The sequence below is a fragment of the Lithobates pipiens genome, unplaced genomic scaffold, assembly GCF_037356315.1.
Source record: "Lithobates pipiens isolate NorthernLeopardFrog02 unplaced genomic scaffold, aLitPip1_a1.2 Scaffold_13, whole genome shotgun sequence".
In the NCBI taxonomy this organism is placed as follows: Eukaryota; Metazoa; Chordata; class Amphibia; order Anura; family Ranidae; genus Lithobates; species Lithobates pipiens.
The window spans coordinates 235,746,477-235,764,651 of record NW_027507718.1 but is presented as its reverse complement, the minus strand read 5'-3'; the positions used below and the strand labels follow the sequence as shown (position 1 = coordinate 235,764,651).

Below are 18,175 nucleotides of genomic sequence, written 5' to 3'. Positions count from 1 at the left end.
TTTGGTGCAAGGAAAAAGGCCACAGGATACAGGCCCTAACACACATCCAACGTTTGGATGAAGTTTTTGAAAATGAAAAAGCAAATTTTATTACCTAGATATCTAAAGAAACATGGACTAAGCCAAGCCTTTACTCTGAAAGGGGCTGCATGGGCATACTGCTGTGAGACATTGACTGCCATGTGAGACTGACCTGTGAGAGGAAGGCTGCATTGTTAGTCTAAGCTCAAAGTAGAACTATAGGCAAAACTTTTGGATCGAATAAGGAAGGGTTATAACCCTGTCAGCATTTTAAAATAATTTTATTTGTAACCTGGCCCATTGGGGAGGTTTACTTTCACTTCCTGTCCCATAGCCTAAACAGGAAGTGAGAGGAAATCCCTGTTTTGGCTATTAAGGGAATCCCTTGGGTGGGGGTGAGGGGGGGGGGGGGGTAGATGTGTCCCAGTTCACTAGAACTAGTGTCTCCATTGGAAGATTTCCCTTTATACTTTTTTGGAGACAACCCAAAATTTGTGATCTGCTTTTACTTTCGCTTTCAATGATAATGGTAAACAGGACTAATAGGGTGAATCTCCCTAATGGAAGAACGGACAGCAGTAAAAATATTCAGGATTTCTAATTCCGCTCTACTCTATCCAAACCTAAAGAATACATGTTTTACCTTTTTAGTCATACTTCTTGAATTTGAATGTAGACGTATTTCCAGCGTGTGTGACTTAGTCTTAAAGTGGTTCTGCACTTAAAAAAAAAAAATATTAAAAGCCAGCAGCTACTAATATTGCAGCTGCTGACTTTTAATAAAATCACACTTACCTGTCCCAGGGTCCAGCGATGTCGGCGGCAGATGACGAGCGATCGCTCGTCTCGCTGCTGCCCCCGCCGCCATCCTCTGTCAGGGAATCGGGCAGTGAAGCATCGCGGTTTCACTGCCCGGTTCCCTACTGCGCATGCGCGAGTCGCGCTGCGCTTCTCTTCTGGTCCCCCGCTGTGTCCTGGGAACTGTGTGTTTCCCAGAACACAATGGGGGGGGGGGGGGGCGGGGGTCTGCGGCGGTCTGGCCGGAAGTGGGTGCAGATACCTGTGGCACCGGAGGGGGGGAGCGATCAGATTAGCGGAACTTCCCCTTTAGGGTGAAGAACCGCTTTAATTTTGGCTGGTCATTCAACACTTCCAGCATAGTGCCTTCTGGGTCACACAATGCAAGTCAACAGGCTTGCTGCATTAGGCAAGACCTGAACGCTACAGGCCAGCATTCAGTGTGAAGCAGCACAATGTAAAAGGATGTATGAGGGTGTCCTGAACATTTTAGCACAATACAGTATGCCTGGCCTTCATGATAGGTATCCATTATTGCACAGCAGATATGTTTAGCACGCCCCATTCACAGCTTGCATATACTGAACCTTAACCATATGGGTCATTGTCGCTCATGGTTGATTTGTCATTAAAGAGATCCCTGAAAACAGAGAGAATGCAATCACTACTCTCACTGGCAAACCATTGTTCACCATATTGCTTCTTTGGAGTTGCCAGGGCTTTATCTTCCATGCAAAGTGGCACATCACAGCTTATTGGTTCCCTGGTGTTGATATAAATCATGACAGAGCCAGAGGAGCCCTTGGTAAAAAGAGAAATTGCTTCATTGTGCAAGTCTGCCTGTAAAGACCAGAAGTGCGGAAGGGTGTTTTTTTTTATTATTATTTTTTTTTTTGGAAGTCTCCTGGGGTCTGGACAGCAGTAAACGTGTATAATGATTTATATCACATCAGCGGGACAAAATGTTTTTTTGAAGCACCACTTATTCTTGTCTCTCCATTAATAACATATCATGCAACATCTGCTAGTATCATTCATAAAAACATGTTTGCTTCCTTTGAGGATGCAACATTGGTGCCCATACTTGTCTGAGATGCAGGAAAACACCAAGAGATGGAAATGCTGTTGTGCCCTTCCCAGGTTGCCATAATGTGAAAGTCAATTTTGCATCAGAGGTCTGTGCTGTTATGCTGTTATTAAACCATTTGAGCAGAATGGTGATCAGTAAAGGGTCTTTTTTTTTTTTTTTTTTTTTTTTGTATTTTATTTAATTCTTTATTTATTAAATTTTTTTTTTTTTGCAATAAACATCACTTAAAATTGTATAGTAAACCCATTGAGCATCATGGTGAACACCTCTTTCTACTTGGTGCTTAAACGAGTTGTAAAGCCAGAAGGTTTTTTTTCTCTTAATGCATTCTATGTAGCAGTCACCCCCAGCACCCCTAATATTCACCTGAGCCCCATCTCTGTCCAGCGATGTCCACGAGTCCCTCAGCCTTCCAAGGCTCTCCTCCTGATTGGCTGCAACACAACAGAGATGCCATTGGCTCCCACAGCTGCCAATCAGTCAGCCAATCAGGAGAGGGAGAGTTGAGGGTGGTGTCTGGGTGGACACGCGGAGCTGCATCTTGGGTGCCCCCATAGCAAGCTGCTTGCTGTGGGGACACTCGACGGGAGGGAGGAGCCAAGAGCATCGAAGAGGGACCCGAGAAGAGGAGGATCCAGGCTGCCCTGTGCAAAAACCAGCTGCACGTAGGAGGTAAATATAAAGTTGTTTTTGTTTTGTAGTTATAAAGCCTAAACATTTTTTACCCTAGTGCATTATGGTAAAAAAATGTTTAGGCATGAGTATCTTCCATCCCCCCACCCCCAACCATACTTTCTTGAGCCCTCATTCAATCCAATGCTGTGCCCATCTGCAGCTCTTCTCTCCCCTCACTACTTTTGCCTCTGGGCTTTGCTTAGGCAGCAGGAGCCATTGGCTGTCATTACAAGCCAGTGACATTTGTGTTTATAGATGCAAACAGTGAAGCTTGGGTGCCCCCACTCAGTGCAGGGGAAAAGTCAGGCGTGCCGGCGGGGGACACCACAAGAAGAGAAAGTTTGGGGCCACTCTGTGCAATTAAATTGCACGGAGCAGGTAGGTATAAATTTTGTTATTTTAAAAGGAAAACGTTTTACAGTCCCTTTTTAATTTTTCATCCAGGCACTGGGAGCATTTTCCCAAAAAACCTAACCCTTGCTGTTTCTCGCATTAAAGCAGTAATAAACCAAAACGCAAACATTTATTATATTGCAGTTTGCCAATTCTTAGATGTAATGGCTGCATTAGTTTTCTTTTTTTTAGGCTTTCTCTTATTTTCACCTGGTGATCCAGCCAGTAGTATGTCTGTGTTTTTCAACAGAACAAGCTCTCTCGCCAGTTTGAGTTAAGAGTGTTAAGACAAACCATGTAAAACCTTTTATCTAAAAAAAAAAAACTAACTGCTGGAGTTCAATTTGCTAGTGTATCTAAACTTGCTAGTACATCTTCTTACTTTCCTTGATTCCAATATACTGAGCTGAGGATTACACCTGGCCTTAGAGAATAATAACCATTCTGCCTGGTGAAAGATGGCTGCTGCCATTGTATGACAAGGCTGGTCTCAGTTCAGTGCATGCTGGGCTGTAAGGGTGGAACTCTTAGTTGCTGAATGGAGGTAAGCCCTCTGCTTCTATTGTATCAGAGGCCTGAGATAGATGGTGTAACTGAATATTAAGATAAAAAATGGCTGTATTCTTTTAGAAGCAGCCGTCGTGGTATACGGAGTACAGTGGCTGTGTGGATACAGCCATTTAAACCTGGCAAATTCTGACCCTTGCCTTTGCTATCCAAAATAATGTTTTGACCAAGGTTTGTTTAAATTTGACCTTTTTAGAGGCCTGTGTTAGACCAACAGACTATTTCATGGCCATTTGTTGTAAACGACATACTGTAATAGTACCTAAAGAACTGCCAGTTCAGGGAAGGGAAACCTTCATGTCTGTGGGCCGTTGCCAAGCATGCTAGTCCTTGCTCCAAGCTTTTACTGGAGGTTGTTTTGTTTCCCAGCTGATTGCTGCTGTTTTCTCCCAGGAGAAGTCACATCTGAGATTTCTGAGACGCACTCCACCTCCCCTCTCCACTTAAACAAGCACACACATCTGCCCGATTCAAATTGTCAAATAAACCATTCAAATGCAAATATGGTCGTGTTGTGCCATCAGAAAGAGAGATTTTTTGGCAGTCAGACCTTGGATGATCCGACTGCCGAAATGTTGGAGTCCCCAGTAAATTTAGAAGCGAGCTTAATCGTTGCAAATATTTTGAATGTGCTTTCTTTTAGTTCTCAAGATGTGGGTAATCTGAGCTGTAGTAGTGATCACTTAAGCCCAGAGTTCCTGTATTATTCTGTTTGCTGATAAACTAAATGGAAGTAGTATTTCAGGTTGTGCTCGAGAATCAGAAGAGACTTTATTGTAGATTGTTCAAGTCTTGTTTGGCTTTGAAGCGTCATATATTGTACTGAATTTGCCTCCTACTACTTAGATTTAGCCTAGGTTCACACTGCCAGTGGGTTAGAAATGATGCGAGTTCAGCTGACCTGAATTTCATACCCTCATGTCAGTCCGACTTCGGGAGCAATTTCAGAGACATCTGTGCTGGTTCCTGCACAGATGTTTATAAAAATCGCACCCCGAAGTTTCCAAAAGTAGTACAGGAACTACTTTTGGAAATTGGTGCAGAGTCGCACTGATTCAGATGGAGCCACCGATTTGACATGTTAGATCACATCAATGTGAACCTAGGCTTAATGACAATCTGGGTACAAATCTGACAAATTCTTCATTTCCTATTGACCTGTGGATGAATTAAATAAATATATTTGGTTTACCAACAAATTCAAGTTTTTATAACATCCATAAATGATTTATTTTTTTTATTTATTTTTTTTTAACTATTTTTCTGTTTTGTCAAATTTTGAACAGCTTGCAGATTTATTAAATTGGTTTTGTTTGCAGAATGCAGGGCTCTCATGTGAGTATAACCAGTGGTTTAATGAAATATACCTTCATTTCTGGTAAACGATTGTAGTATACTTTTCTGGTGAAGTGTTGTGTCTACACTAATAAAACTGATGACTATGTGTGAACCAGATTTTTTGCTGGTTTGTCACTCAAGCATCATCAGATGACATCTAAGTAGGAACACTTACCAAGCAGCCTTTCTCAACGTACTCTGAAAAGTAATAGGCCTATAAGCTTAAAGTGGAAGTTCAGCCTAAAACTAAAATCTCAAAATCTACTTGCAGCCACAATCTAAGACTAACCTATCTAGCCCTGTAAAGCAAAATCTGTCTATATATAATATACCTTTTCTGAAGTCGATCCGGTCTTCAGCAGGAGACAGCCGACAACAGCTGGAAATTAATGGGAAGTGATGTCACCCATAGTCTTACTAGGGGGCTTTCCGTTGTCGGCTGTCTACACAGAAAAGCCATCGCTGACAGCTCATTGTGGGACCTGACCAGAGGCTGCAGAAAAGGGTTTGTGGATGCAAGGAGATTTTAGTTTTAGGCTGAACTTTAAAACAAGTTTTGTTAATTTACAATATTCTTTATTTTATTAAACATGCATATAACAGAGTGATGATTATTTAGGTGTATGGTTACAATTGGGTACTTCTGGCCACCCTAATATGGCATATAAGCTAACCAAGTTCTTACTGCAATGCTTTTTGTTTTCCCTAATCTAAAAACAACTCGGTGGGTGTCTTTACACTCCTGCTGATTGTAGGGAGTGCCTTTTGAAATTCCTCATCCCCAGCCTAATAAGGCTGTAGCCTATATTCTTTATAGGGTTGTAGCCTAAAACAAAGTATTTGTTAAAGGGACAGGGACCATTTCCTGAAAAAAATTCTGTGATAACGGTTTGATCCCCATTGGATTCTGCGCTCTTCCTGTTTGGATAGCCTGGAAGTGAACTAATAATTGGTTAACCATCCCTCTGGTGATGGCCTCAAATAAACGTCTTTACTGATTAACAGGGAAACCTTAGAGTGGTCCTAAAGGATACCGTCACTGTTCAGTCAAATTATGTTCCACCTGGTTCGACAAAAGAAGATTTGAAAACTGAACAAATTGGATGTTTCTCACAGAGCCACACAGCTCGAAGTTTGGCCTATAACCAAAAGTTAACATGGCACCAGCTATACTTTTTCCAAATGAATATATGGCTTCTAAGTAAATTGTAAGTGTAATATTTGGAGATATTTTCAGGGACATATGCCCACAACACACATAATACCTGCATTCCGGCATACATATTCATAGAGCCCTAAATGGCAGTACCATTCAGCATGGTGTTCTGTCCCATCCGGCATATTTCGGCCTGTCCTAGGCTTTAACACTGGATGCAAGATTGGACCCACAGGGGCTTTAACGTGCCCCGTGCAAGTTGCCGAAGTCGGCTGCATGGCTCTTCTTTCTCAGGAACACTCTACAAGTACAGAACTAGTGCTAGTCTTTCCTGATGAATTCTGTTGGTTAAGAGGGGGGAATTGTGTGGGGACAGCTCTAGATTAAAGGGTGAGTATTGCAGCCAGAGAAGCCTCCAGGTGGACATGTACAGATTACTTAGCCTGGGCTCTAAAAAAAAAATTTTTGTTTTTGTAAAATGAAACTATATTTGATTAAAGAAACACTATAATTCTATGCTAAAATAATTACCAGCTCCTATCTAAACTTTAAAGCCTAAACTTAGTAAATAAAAAAATAATCAGCTCAAGGGACCATACTTATATTTAAGAGTCCCATATGCTGCTGTAGTTTGAATTCCACTGAACGCTTTATGTCAATGTAAGGTATAGTACAACTTCTTTTGAGTGTATAATCAAGGAAAGAACTTTTCTCCGCAGAGAAGTAAAGAGGAGGCCTGTCCTTGTCAGTCCATCTGTACTGTGAAGACCTGAAGCTGTTAAAGCGGACTCCGGAGAACTAAAAAATGATTTCTTGCAGTTGAGCTGTGGCTGCACTGCAAGGGTGATTTGTTTGTTTTGGTCTAGGGCAGCGATGGCGAACCTTGGCACCCCAGATGTTTTGGAACTACATTTCCCATGATGCTCATGCACTCTATAGTGTAGTTGAGCATCATGGGAAATAAAGTTCCAAAACATCATCTGGGGTGCCAAGGTTCGCCATCACTGGTCTAGAGGGAACAACAATAAAAAAAAAAAAAAAAATTTACCCGATTGTGCACTCCTTCCTGCAGCTTGGCCTTGACCGATTTTCACAATATCTTCTTTATGTGCTCCAGCAGTCTAGATTGACATTCTGAAGACCAATGTAGGGTCCATAGCCCTGCAGTGGACATGATTATGCTGACAAGACCGTGCACTGCCAGAGTGGCACAGGACTCCATCTTCTAGGGGAGCAGAGGATCAGATAACTAAAACAGTTTCTCCTCTCCCCTAGACAAAATGAGCTTTTAACCTCTGTAGTGTGTAGCTGCACTGCAACTGATAATTGTTGTGTTACCTGGAGTTGGAATTTACCATTGCAGTACTGGAAATTCAGGGAAAGGAAGAGGGCAGCCAACGTGGGAAATGCTGCACATAACAGATAAGTGATGTGACATCAACTTTAACCACTTAAGGACCAAGCCTCTCTTTGAAATTTGTTGTTTACAAGTTAAAAACAGGTTTTTGTTTTTGGTAGAAAATTACTTAGAACCTCATTATACATTTTTTTTCCTCACACCATAGAGACTAAAATTGCGGTCATTGCAATACTTTGTCACACCCGATTTGCGCAGCGGTCTTAAAAGCGCACTTTTTTTTGGAAAAAATACACTTTTTTGAATTAAATAAGACAACAGTAAAGTTAGTCCAATTATTAATTATTTATTTTTTTATATTGTGAAAGATAATGTTACGCTGAGTAAATTGATACCCAACATGTCACGCTTTAAAATTGTGCCCGCTCGTGGAATGGCAACAAACTTTTACCCATAAAAATCTCCATAGGCGACGTTTAAAAAAAATCTACAGGTTGCATGTTTGGAGTTACAGAGGAGGTCTAGGGCTAGAATTATTGCTATCGCTGTACCGATCGCAGCGATACCTCATAGGTGTAGTTTGAACACTGTTTTCTTATGTGGGCGCTTCTGCATGCGAGCTTGACGGGACGTGTTTAAAAAAAAAAATTTCTTTATTTTTACACTGTTCTTTTTTTTTTAAAAGTTTGTCACTTTTATTCCTATTACAAGAATGCAAACATTGTTGTAGAAAAAAATAGCATGAGAGGACCTCTTAAATATGACATCTGGGGTCAAAAAGACCTCAGATCTCATATTTGCACAAAAATGCAATAAAATAAAAATTGTCCTTTAAAAAAAAAAAAAATCCCTTTAAGAGCTATGGGCGGAAGTGATGTTTTGACATCGCTTCCGCTCTGCAGTGGTATGGAGATGGGTGGGGGCCATCTTCCCCCAGCAATTGGCAACATCCGATTGCCTCTGCCGAAGGCTCTGGTAAGCGGTGGGGGGCTCAGGAGCATGGCGGGAGGGGGGCCCTATCCCCCCGCCGATTTAAAAGTGATCTTGCAGCGAATCTCCCGCTGGGACCACTCAAAGCAGACTGAAGAGGAGGATACCCGGCTTATGGTAGCTAGCTGCTGCCATAATGATATTCCTCTTCAAAGTTAGGTCGTATAACAGCGTGCGGCAGTCAGTATGCAGTTAAAGAATATGCTACCCCAATATTTTATTCCTTCTGTACCATGTATTTGTATCAAAAAGTATCCTGTTTTCTTTGTATTGCTTCCTTTTGTGTGAAATCCCTCTGCTTTCCTATGGAAAACTGACCACACTAAAAAGAACACTATGTAGTCAGTTCTTTAGCTGTGCTGAGAACTCTGTCTGCTCCCCCACCCCCCCCCCCTCACAGCCATTCACTGGGCAGTTCAGTGTGCTGCTGTTTCTCCTCCCCCAGCTCTTGTAAAGGAGGGAATGTGATCACTTATTTAAAAAAAAAAAAAAGTGCTTAAATGTTTTCCTTTCATTTCTATTAAACGGAATGGGTTGTATTACAAGGAGATGGTTTACAATCACTTTAACTTTGGTAGCTTTTACATTTTGTAACATAAGTATGGGATAATTGTGTTTTTAGTTTTTCTAAATGTTTCTGTAAAATGACTTTGTGGGAAAAGTAAAACCTGCAGTAATGCCTATCAACTACATATTCACATTGTTGCATAAGTCATGATTGTGCTTTGTTAATCATTTTGTGTTTTGCATCTGCTCAGGAAATACCTTGCCTGTAAAATAGCTTTCTTTTGGTTATTCCGTCCTGAATACTGTCTTAGGGTACCGATTCCTGTTGGCATTGTTACTTAATGTGCTATTTGACACATCTAAGCAGTAATTGGATGCTGGGGCACAAACAGGGTTGTGTTTATACTGCTGTTTTCTGGTGCCACCCTTCTCTTGTGACGTCTAAAGTCACGTCACATAATTACAGAGGTTCTGCCGTTCCCAGGCTTATACTGTGTAATAATAGGACATACTATTAGTACCCGTGCCTAGAAAGGTTATAAAGTACTACTATAGGGTTGAACCCTTCACAAGCATTTGCCCAGCTGTGAATAGTAGGCCAGAATATCTTCCCTATCCAGAAATGTCCCACTACTATAAAGAAAAAAACACATTGGAAGCATATCATGGACTAGATTTTTGATGCATGCCAGTAGCACAATCTGAAATGGTTTGCCAACTTTGGTTGGAGCAGTCTTGGTTCAGGATGTATGAACTAGTGTGAAAACCCCTCTGGGCCAAATTTCAGCCTGTGATTAGTTGTGCTGCGATTTTTCAGTAGAGATCCAAATACCATATTGACCTTCTATGTTCCATACATACAAAGAATCTTTTGACATCATGTTCGATGAACCATTTTGTGGTTATAAGAATCTTGTCGTTGTCACAGTTTTGACTTATAAATATTGTTTCTGTACATCTGAGATCTTTACTATAGATCACTTTAAACCTACTGATTACAAAAATATACAGAATAGTTTTTGACAATTCAGAAGGCTGGTTCCTATTGACAAGCATACACTGCTTCCCTGCCACTGTTTACTACAGCTGTAAAATATGAATATATAAATTTCAAAAAGCAAAGACATAATTATTATTTTTTTTTATTTATTTTTTTACAATTATACAGTATACAATTTTGTTAACCTGTGATGTTTTCAGAGCTAAGAAATTTCAGGGAAGTATGCTGAAAGCCTGTAACTGCTTATGTAAACAGTCAGCATCTAGAAGGGCTCTTTCACACAGGCGCTGCATTTTAAAGCAGCCTTTTAACACACATTACTGCATCTATTTTGGATGCACTGCACATGCATTCAAGTCAGGCAACACTCCGCCAACACCCTGTGAGATTTATTTTTTTTTTTTAATGTGCAAGATCATAATGGGAAATGATCACTTTTGGTGATTTGCCTATGGCAGGGGACTCCAAACTTTCTAAACGAAGGGCCAGTTTATGGGGTCTCAGACTTTAGAGGCGGCCAGACTGTGGCCACCAGGAGTACAAATTTGTCCCTGCATCAGTGGGAGAGTAACAATCCCCCATCCTTGTCAGTGGGAGGAATTGTGCCCCATTATTGGTGTCATTGGGCCCCATTGTTGTCAATTAGGAGGAATTGTGTCCCATCATTGGTATCATTGGGCCCCATTGTTAGTATCATTGGGAGTAATTGTGCCCCGTCATTGGTGTCTTTGGGCCCCTGGTTTGTGTTCTTGGGAGGAACTGTGCCAAATTGTTGGTGTCTTTAGGAGGAATTATGTCCTTTATTGGTGCCAATGAATAAAATAGCACCCAGGCGTTATAGGGTTATAAACTTTGTATTCCTTTTGACTGTTTCCTTTATTATATTTCAAAATGTATGCTTGACATTTATCCCGTCTGAACGAAGTGTGTAAAATGGCACATGAGTTACTTAGGTTCTATTTACACTTATCCATTAAGTGTAAAAAATGAATGCCTTTTGCTGCATGAAAATGCATTGCCAGTAAATATCCTATTATTTCCTACATAGCTAGTTAACATCTATGTGCTGCAGTTTAGCCTGAAAGAAGTGGGCTCATTCACACCTAGGTTACCATGCACTCTGCAACACACACACACACAATTCTGTTTTAATGTATATGTAACCCCAAGTTCTAATTTTCACTCGGTTGCAGCATTGTCAACCTGCCATATGTGCTCCTTCATTGGCCCTTAAATTGCCTATCTGATGGACTTGACAGGCAGCCCAGTGGCTAATTGAAGGCGCACACACAGCAGACTGACAACATTGGTGCTAATTGGAAGGCAGTGGCATAGCGTTTTAAATTTTCGACAGAATGGATTTTAACTAGTTGGATCTCTGGGTGAGAAACTTTGCGTTGGATAAAAATCAGTTTGCTTTAAGCTCATCCCGACCTCAAAACAAAATTGTAATAATTGCTCCCCTTTGGGCTCTTAAATATACAATTTAAATAATTTTGCTATATCTGTTTGGCAAGTAAAAAAAAAAAAAAAAAAAAACCTGTTGATCTTGCCACATATCTTTTGAGCCAAGAATTTGTTGTGCTTTGTCTGTGCTGACTCTTCTCAATTACGTACTATAGAACCACTCCCTTATATGTTATGTAGAATAGGAGGGCAAGGTTTCAAAGTCCTATCTGGTTTATGATGTCCTGATATAGTTCAGTGAATTGATGTTGTCATTATATGACTGAAAGTGTGTTAAGCTGGCCATCGATGGCTCAAATCTCAGCAGGTTTAGCAGGGATCAACCGAGATTCGAACCATCTATGTGCAGGCTTATTGTACCCAAGTATCCAGCATATCAGATTTTTAGCATGCGATTATCTCCAGCGGCTATAGCCATTAGCATTAATCACCGGGTCCCCCCCCCCCCCAACACATCAGACGACACAGACCTTCATGTGATGATCGTACATCGGTGCTGTCCGCACACATAAGTGGCCAGTAGAAGTGATTAGAGACGGAGATGAGGGCTTAGCTGTTGACTTTTGATAAAATGTAAAAATTTGTATATCCGTAAAAAAAAAAGCTATTTTTTCATCTATTGAGGAAAGGGGTAGTGCGTTTGCAGCAGCTGAAGGACTTTATTTTGCTGTGGGAAAGGGTGGCTAATTTTTAAGATTGATTACCAGGGTTGTGGAGATCTGGGTTGGATAAGCAAGACTCTGGACTTTATTTATGGCTGACCTAGGAACATTGCTTTGCACAGCAGGTGCCTTACAAAATGTAGAAGATTTTTCCTTTGGCATCTACGTACTTATGCATAACTCATAGTGTATGTAAAGACACCACCGTAAACCAGGTTATTAAATAAACAAATACATTTTCTGAGAAGTTATGTGCATATTTGTTTCCTTGTGTTTGTTTAAAACTGTAGTTTTACTTTAACGCTGGCTGTTTGCTTAATGTTAATTTGTTGGCTTGTTTTTCAGACCTTCACCAATGAAGCCCATTGTGTTGAAGAGATTTTGAAGGTATGTGCAAAACTTTCATTAAAAAAGCAACTGTAGTATTCTATAGCTGATAATCTAATGTATGAACACATAATAATAATTTAATTTACCGGTAACTGGAAAGTGCAAGCACTACCAGCAAAAAATGTTTTGTAAGCTTCAGCTGGACCCTCGATCTAGCCTTATTATTCTGAGACTCTCGAAAGAGTTTCTTGCATGGTGCTTGCTGTCTGCAATAGAATATATAGAAATTAATTGTAAGCAGGATTTTATATTTACCTGACTTTTATCATGGCTCAATTTTTTTAAATACATGGTTTTAGTCCTGAATAGAAGATAAAAATAAAAAACATATGATGAATTAGGCGTGCAGAAAAAGATCAATGGAACCTGATGCACGGGCGTTTATTGGGGAACTTGGGTGTATGGGAGGGGTGGAAGTTGGGCACAGCACAGAGAGACAGTCCAAGTGGTAGTGATATAGCATAGCACAGGTAAACAATTCATAAAGTAACAAAGGGACGCAGCATGGATAAACGATCCTCGGAGTGAAAATATGGCGCAACAAAAGTTACAGCAAGGGTTAAATCCAGCACACAGGGCAATTATCCAGCAGAGGGGGGAAAAAAAAGGTGTGATCAAGGAGACTTTAAATTAGAGATTGACCGATTATCGGTGGGGCCGATATTCACTTTTTTTGAAGTAACGGTATCTGGCACAAACCTACCCGATATTACAGATATTTCTTCAAGGGGTTTTACCGGTGTGATGCATGCAGCTGCATGCATCACCCCATTACTCTTCTTTAGAGTGGACGGTCGGCTTTAATGTAATAACCAATGTGGCTCAGCTGTTATTACAAGCAGCAGGAGGGGCCAACCCACCGGGAGGCCCGAGCAACCAACCGACACATCCGCCAGCTGGCTGAAGACTCGAAAAAAGCTGATGTTTCGTTCAGGTCTCAGATCTAGTAACCCAGAAGCGATATCATGACATCACTTCCCGGATTACTGGCATCTTAAAGGCGCCAGTTTTAAAAAATATAAATATTAAGAAACACTGATCTTAATGTTTTAAATGCCTTTAAGTGCAAAGGAGGGATTTGGGATTTTATAGACCCCCACCACATCCTTCCATAAGGAGTACCTGTTACTGCTTATTACTGTCACAAGGAATATTTAAACTCCTTGTGACAGCAATAACTGTGATATAAAAAGGAAAGTGTTTTTTTTTTTTTTTTTAAATGTACAGAATATCGGCAGACAATATCGGCCTGAGAGGTGGCCGAAATATCTGTATCGTATCGGCACTGAAAAAAACTATATTGGTCGATACCTACTTTAAATGAGGCCTATCACTGATAACATGCATATAAACATGGTAATAAATCAGTAAGATTATTGCATAATAGAAAATAAAAATAACAATGTTACAAATAAGGTGGATAAATAATCAGGATAAAAACATTACATTGAGCTAAACCATGGTTGACATAAAATAGGTATGTGTACATATATGTTACAGCATTTCATAACGCCAAACAGTAGGAAATGCATATATATAGCAGATGATCAGAAAAATCCAAACCTTACACAGCATCCTATAACTTTACGAGTTTTGTGGCTTGATCTTCACTTCCTCAGGAGTAGATGCAGAAGAATGAAGTCTAAGGATAATAGATTAGACCAAGATAAAATAATGTCATGGGTGTGACCCACATACAAATTGATATAGGAACAGAAACCCTGATACTGGCATATCAGCTCAGTTGACTGGTGAGGGGATAGAGGAAAGGTAAGGCACCTCTACGGGTGGGGGGGCACCAGGGAAATGTCCAGCCCGAGTGCTGATTCCACCTTATTTGTAGCATTGTTATTTTATTTGCTATTATGCAATACATTTACTGATTTATTACCATGTTTATACTGATTTTCTCACTGATTGGCCTCATTTAAAGTCCCTTTGACCAATGTTCCTTCTGTTCAGCAGAGCAAGGTATGGCATGGCAATGGTTAGGGCCAGTACGCAACAGTGATCAAGGCAGAGCAGGGCATTTCACTGCAGGGGACTCGCCAACCAACAGTAGCCTCAGCCCAGGGTCTGAGAGGGTGGCAGGGAAGGAGGCTTAGAGGACACAAGGCAGGGTTCCTTCCCAGTCCAATTGCAGTTCCTTGGGGGGTGGGGGTCTTTGTGTCTTGGCTGCAGCTTCACTGGCAGCAATTGCTGAGAGAGTGGAGAAACAATCCGAGACCAGGCCTTGCTTGGGTATGTAACTCTGGAGCTAGGGCACGATCTCGTGTCCAAGCAACCTGCTTGGAGTCGGGTTGCACTGGCAGCTACCTCACAGAGGAGTGTTGTGCCCACTGAGATAGCAAGGGAGGCTCACAGGAGCCAGGCTTGTAACCTGCATGGGGTAAATCCATATGCAGGCACAGCAGGGTGGCAGACTCCTCAGCGCTCAACTAGGAAACAGGACAGGGTCCACATCAGGGAGCAGCTCTCACCTCCAGCACAGAGGTGATATGTTCTGCGTGCAGGGAACAGGATGGCGGCAATCTGGGCAAAACAAATATGGTGTGGTCTGTGCCGGGATACAGAGGAATAATTTGGGGAAATCGGGGTGGCCGTGACAGAACAAAAAACATTATACAGTCTTGGAAAAAATGGCCTCAATATTAAACGTTTTTGAGACAACCAAAATGCATGTTGTGGTGGGATTTCTGAGTTTTCCACGAATGGTGGAAGATTTTTTTCAATACCAAGCTTCCTAAACTATTAATAGGACTTCTCCTATAGAGCATGACTTTAGCCCCATCTGCATCATGGCAGAATCCCATCATGAGGCATGGGACATCTAGTTATAAAGTATACGCAAAGGGTGGGGGGTCTTAATTGTAAAGTCATGGATAGGCTGATCATTTGTACATCTAGAAAATGACATTTAAAAGCTTTATAGCAAGTTCTGTAATTCCTATATGGATCTCTAAAGAAGTCATGATGTATTACGCAGTCAGTAACAATTTGAACTCTAGTCAAAGCCAAACTTCAAGTTTGACTACTCTGGGAATTTCATGCTAGTAGGCTAGCATTTGAGTATTGCAGTACTTTCTAGTGTCTTTATAGTACCTGAACTGATTATATTGTTTATAAAAAAAGGTGGTAATGGACATCTCTTTCAAAAGGACAAATCTTGTTTTCCAAAAATGTAACATATAATTTCTATACACTATAAATAACGTTAACACAATAATTTTAGTCCTTCCATGGGCTTCTGTAGCTGCCAAATTTCACATATTTCTCTCTAGTCCAATTTCAGCATTCATTTTTATAGCATCCCTCTCCTCGCTCCTGCAGTTGGTCTACTGAACGTCCATCAATGCCAGAAATTGTTTTGTTTATGGTAAAATTACTGGCAGCAGTTTCCATGAGGTGGCAGCTCTTTTACAGCTTACTGCACTTGGTGTGATATCTGTGGCAGATTTAAAGATCGAACTCAGTCTCAGGGTTAATTGTTTATTACAACAATAGGGTTGATCTTGTGATCCTTGTGAAGGCAGACTTTACATGGCATTTTGAAGAATCTCTGCAAGCACAGTAAACTGCTTTAGTATATAGGGAGCAGAAAGCGGTAAGTATCTGCAATCATTTGTCAAAACATTTGCAGTGTATTAGGTTGGCCTGGAAGATATTTTTCAACAAAATTGGAGTTTGATCATCTTTACCAAACTTTAACGTTCTGTTCTGTTTCCCAGGAAATGACACATTCATGGCCTCCACCATTAACAGCTATTCATACACCAAGCACCACTGAACCTTCAAAATTTGCATTTCCCAACAAGGTTTGTTCTCTATTATTAGAAAAGTATTCTTTTATAAATCAGTTACGTATCTGTCCCATTATGTTGTACAAGCTGGCACCACTCTTCAAAACATAAAAAATAGAGCAGATGCTGCTCGTAATTATCAAAAGGGTCACGTGACAGGCAGAACAGAGTAGTGAGAACTTGAGCTGCATGTTTCGATCTCTCTACCATCCCCGGGGAAAGTTGGGGGATGAATGGGTTGGGGGCAGTAAAAGCAGGAAGTTGAGCCACAGTTTTACCACCCACAAAAACAGAAATTAAGCTGCTCAGGGCTGTACCCAAAAGTTAAAACAACATGTTGGTTTTGACAGACAAGTTTTTTGTTCTTGTCTGTGTTCCTATTAGGGAAATTTTCCCTTCCTTCTTATAAAGCCTGATGGGGGCGCTAATCTTCCAACATTCAATCTTAAAGAAAAAGTTTTGTCTGAAGATGGACTTGAAAGCAATATTCCAGCTGGACTGCTTAAGGGCACTTTCACACTGATCTGTTGGAAAAACGCGATTTTACAGCCTTTGCGGTATGGTTTGTAAAGGACATGTGACTCAAAAACCGCACCAATAACACATCCCAGGTGTGTTTTTGCCACGGTTTTACCATGTTTTTGCTGTGGTTTTACCACATTTTCTATTGCTTTCAATGGGATGGTGCATTTTTGAGGCGTTTTTTTTTTTTTTTTTTTTTAGCTCCCCAAACATGCTCCTAAGATACTGTAAGCAGGATTTTTTTTTCACCGCAACAGAAGCGCACCACCCCAGTGTGAGCACATTCACTAATTTTAAAGGGAAGAATTTTTCTTGAGCTTTTCAGGCCATTTTTTTTAACACAAAAATGCTTTAAAAACTCCTCAGTGTGCAAGGGCCCTAAAGGATCAGTATTATCAGAGTATTGTGCTTGAAAACTAATATAGTTGTTTTTGAACTTTAAACTTTTTTTTTTTCTTCCCTTTTCTTATATTCACCTCAGGAAAGTCAGCAAGTTTCATCTGTCAAAGTAAACCAGAGTAAGTGATAAACCTCCCATAAACATATGTGATACAAAGATGGTCATTTTACTTGAATGCTAAAACTGATGCTATGTAACATACTTCTTAGAGAATAACTCAAACTTCAATATATTTCATGGACATTTAGGATCTTGGAGTAATTTTTGGTCTTACTACTTAGCTATCTTTTGTGTTTAGGGAGTTCCCATGCTGTTTGTCTTATTCTCACATTCCTTATTGGTGTAGGTTTCAGCCTTGTAGAGTGTATCTCTTGTCTGTTATATTTCTTGGCCTTCTCCCCTTATTTTGACCAATATCTTTTACCCGCCGTGCTTGTGACTCAACCTTATTATGGCTTTACTGTATCTTGTATGCGTAGTCCCAATAGGACACATTTAAGGCTTGTTTAATATAACACAGAGTATATTTTTTATTTTGTCTTACAGAACAACATGACACGTCCTCAAAAGTCTTGCCAAGCCCACAAGAGGGGTCATCGTAAGTAGATATGCATGATGATTTTTGGCTGCGTGTTCACAAAGCCAATGCTAGGAGTTTATTCCTAATGAAGCATAGGATGATAGCCCTGGTAGCATTGGAAACCTTACGTTTGGTAAAACCCGAATTGGCACCATGCAGATATGTGAGCGTGCTTTAAGCTGATCATACACTTTGCGAATTTCAGTTGGTTCCTGAAGAATGGGACGAAATATATTATGTGTGTTGCTCTGTCAGCCCCCTCCTGGCAGCAGCAGCTTTTGGAATACAAAAGCTTGGTGGGGTGATTCATCCATTGCACTGTTAGCATGGGTAGAGGAATCTGTTTTTTTTTTTTTTTTTTTTTCATTCAGCCTGCAGGCTGAATGAAAAGAAGTCCTAACAGTCTATGAACAGCTTTAAAGCTATTAGCTTACGATCCATAGATCCCATGTATACAATGAT

At 40.6% G+C, this 18,175-nt stretch overlaps 1 protein-coding gene across 5 annotated transcripts in view; it reads left to right on the top strand.

Moving 5' to 3' along the window:
* Positions 1-18,175, top strand: part of AFF1 (ALF transcription elongation factor 1) — a 204,314-nt gene that overhangs the window by 118,618 nt on the left and 67,521 nt on the right. For all 5 annotated transcript variants that reach the window (XM_077476366.1, XM_077476365.1, XM_077476368.1 and 2 more), the window contains 4 exons: positions 12,367-12,408; positions 16,140-16,226; positions 17,215-17,251; positions 17,680-17,731. In XM_077476366.1, coding sequence (XP_077332492.1) covers positions 12,367-12,408; positions 16,140-16,226; positions 17,215-17,251; positions 17,680-17,731 — 218 coding nt within the window. The remainder of the gene's footprint in view (positions 1-12,366; positions 12,409-16,139; positions 16,227-17,214; positions 17,252-17,679; positions 17,732-18,175) is intronic.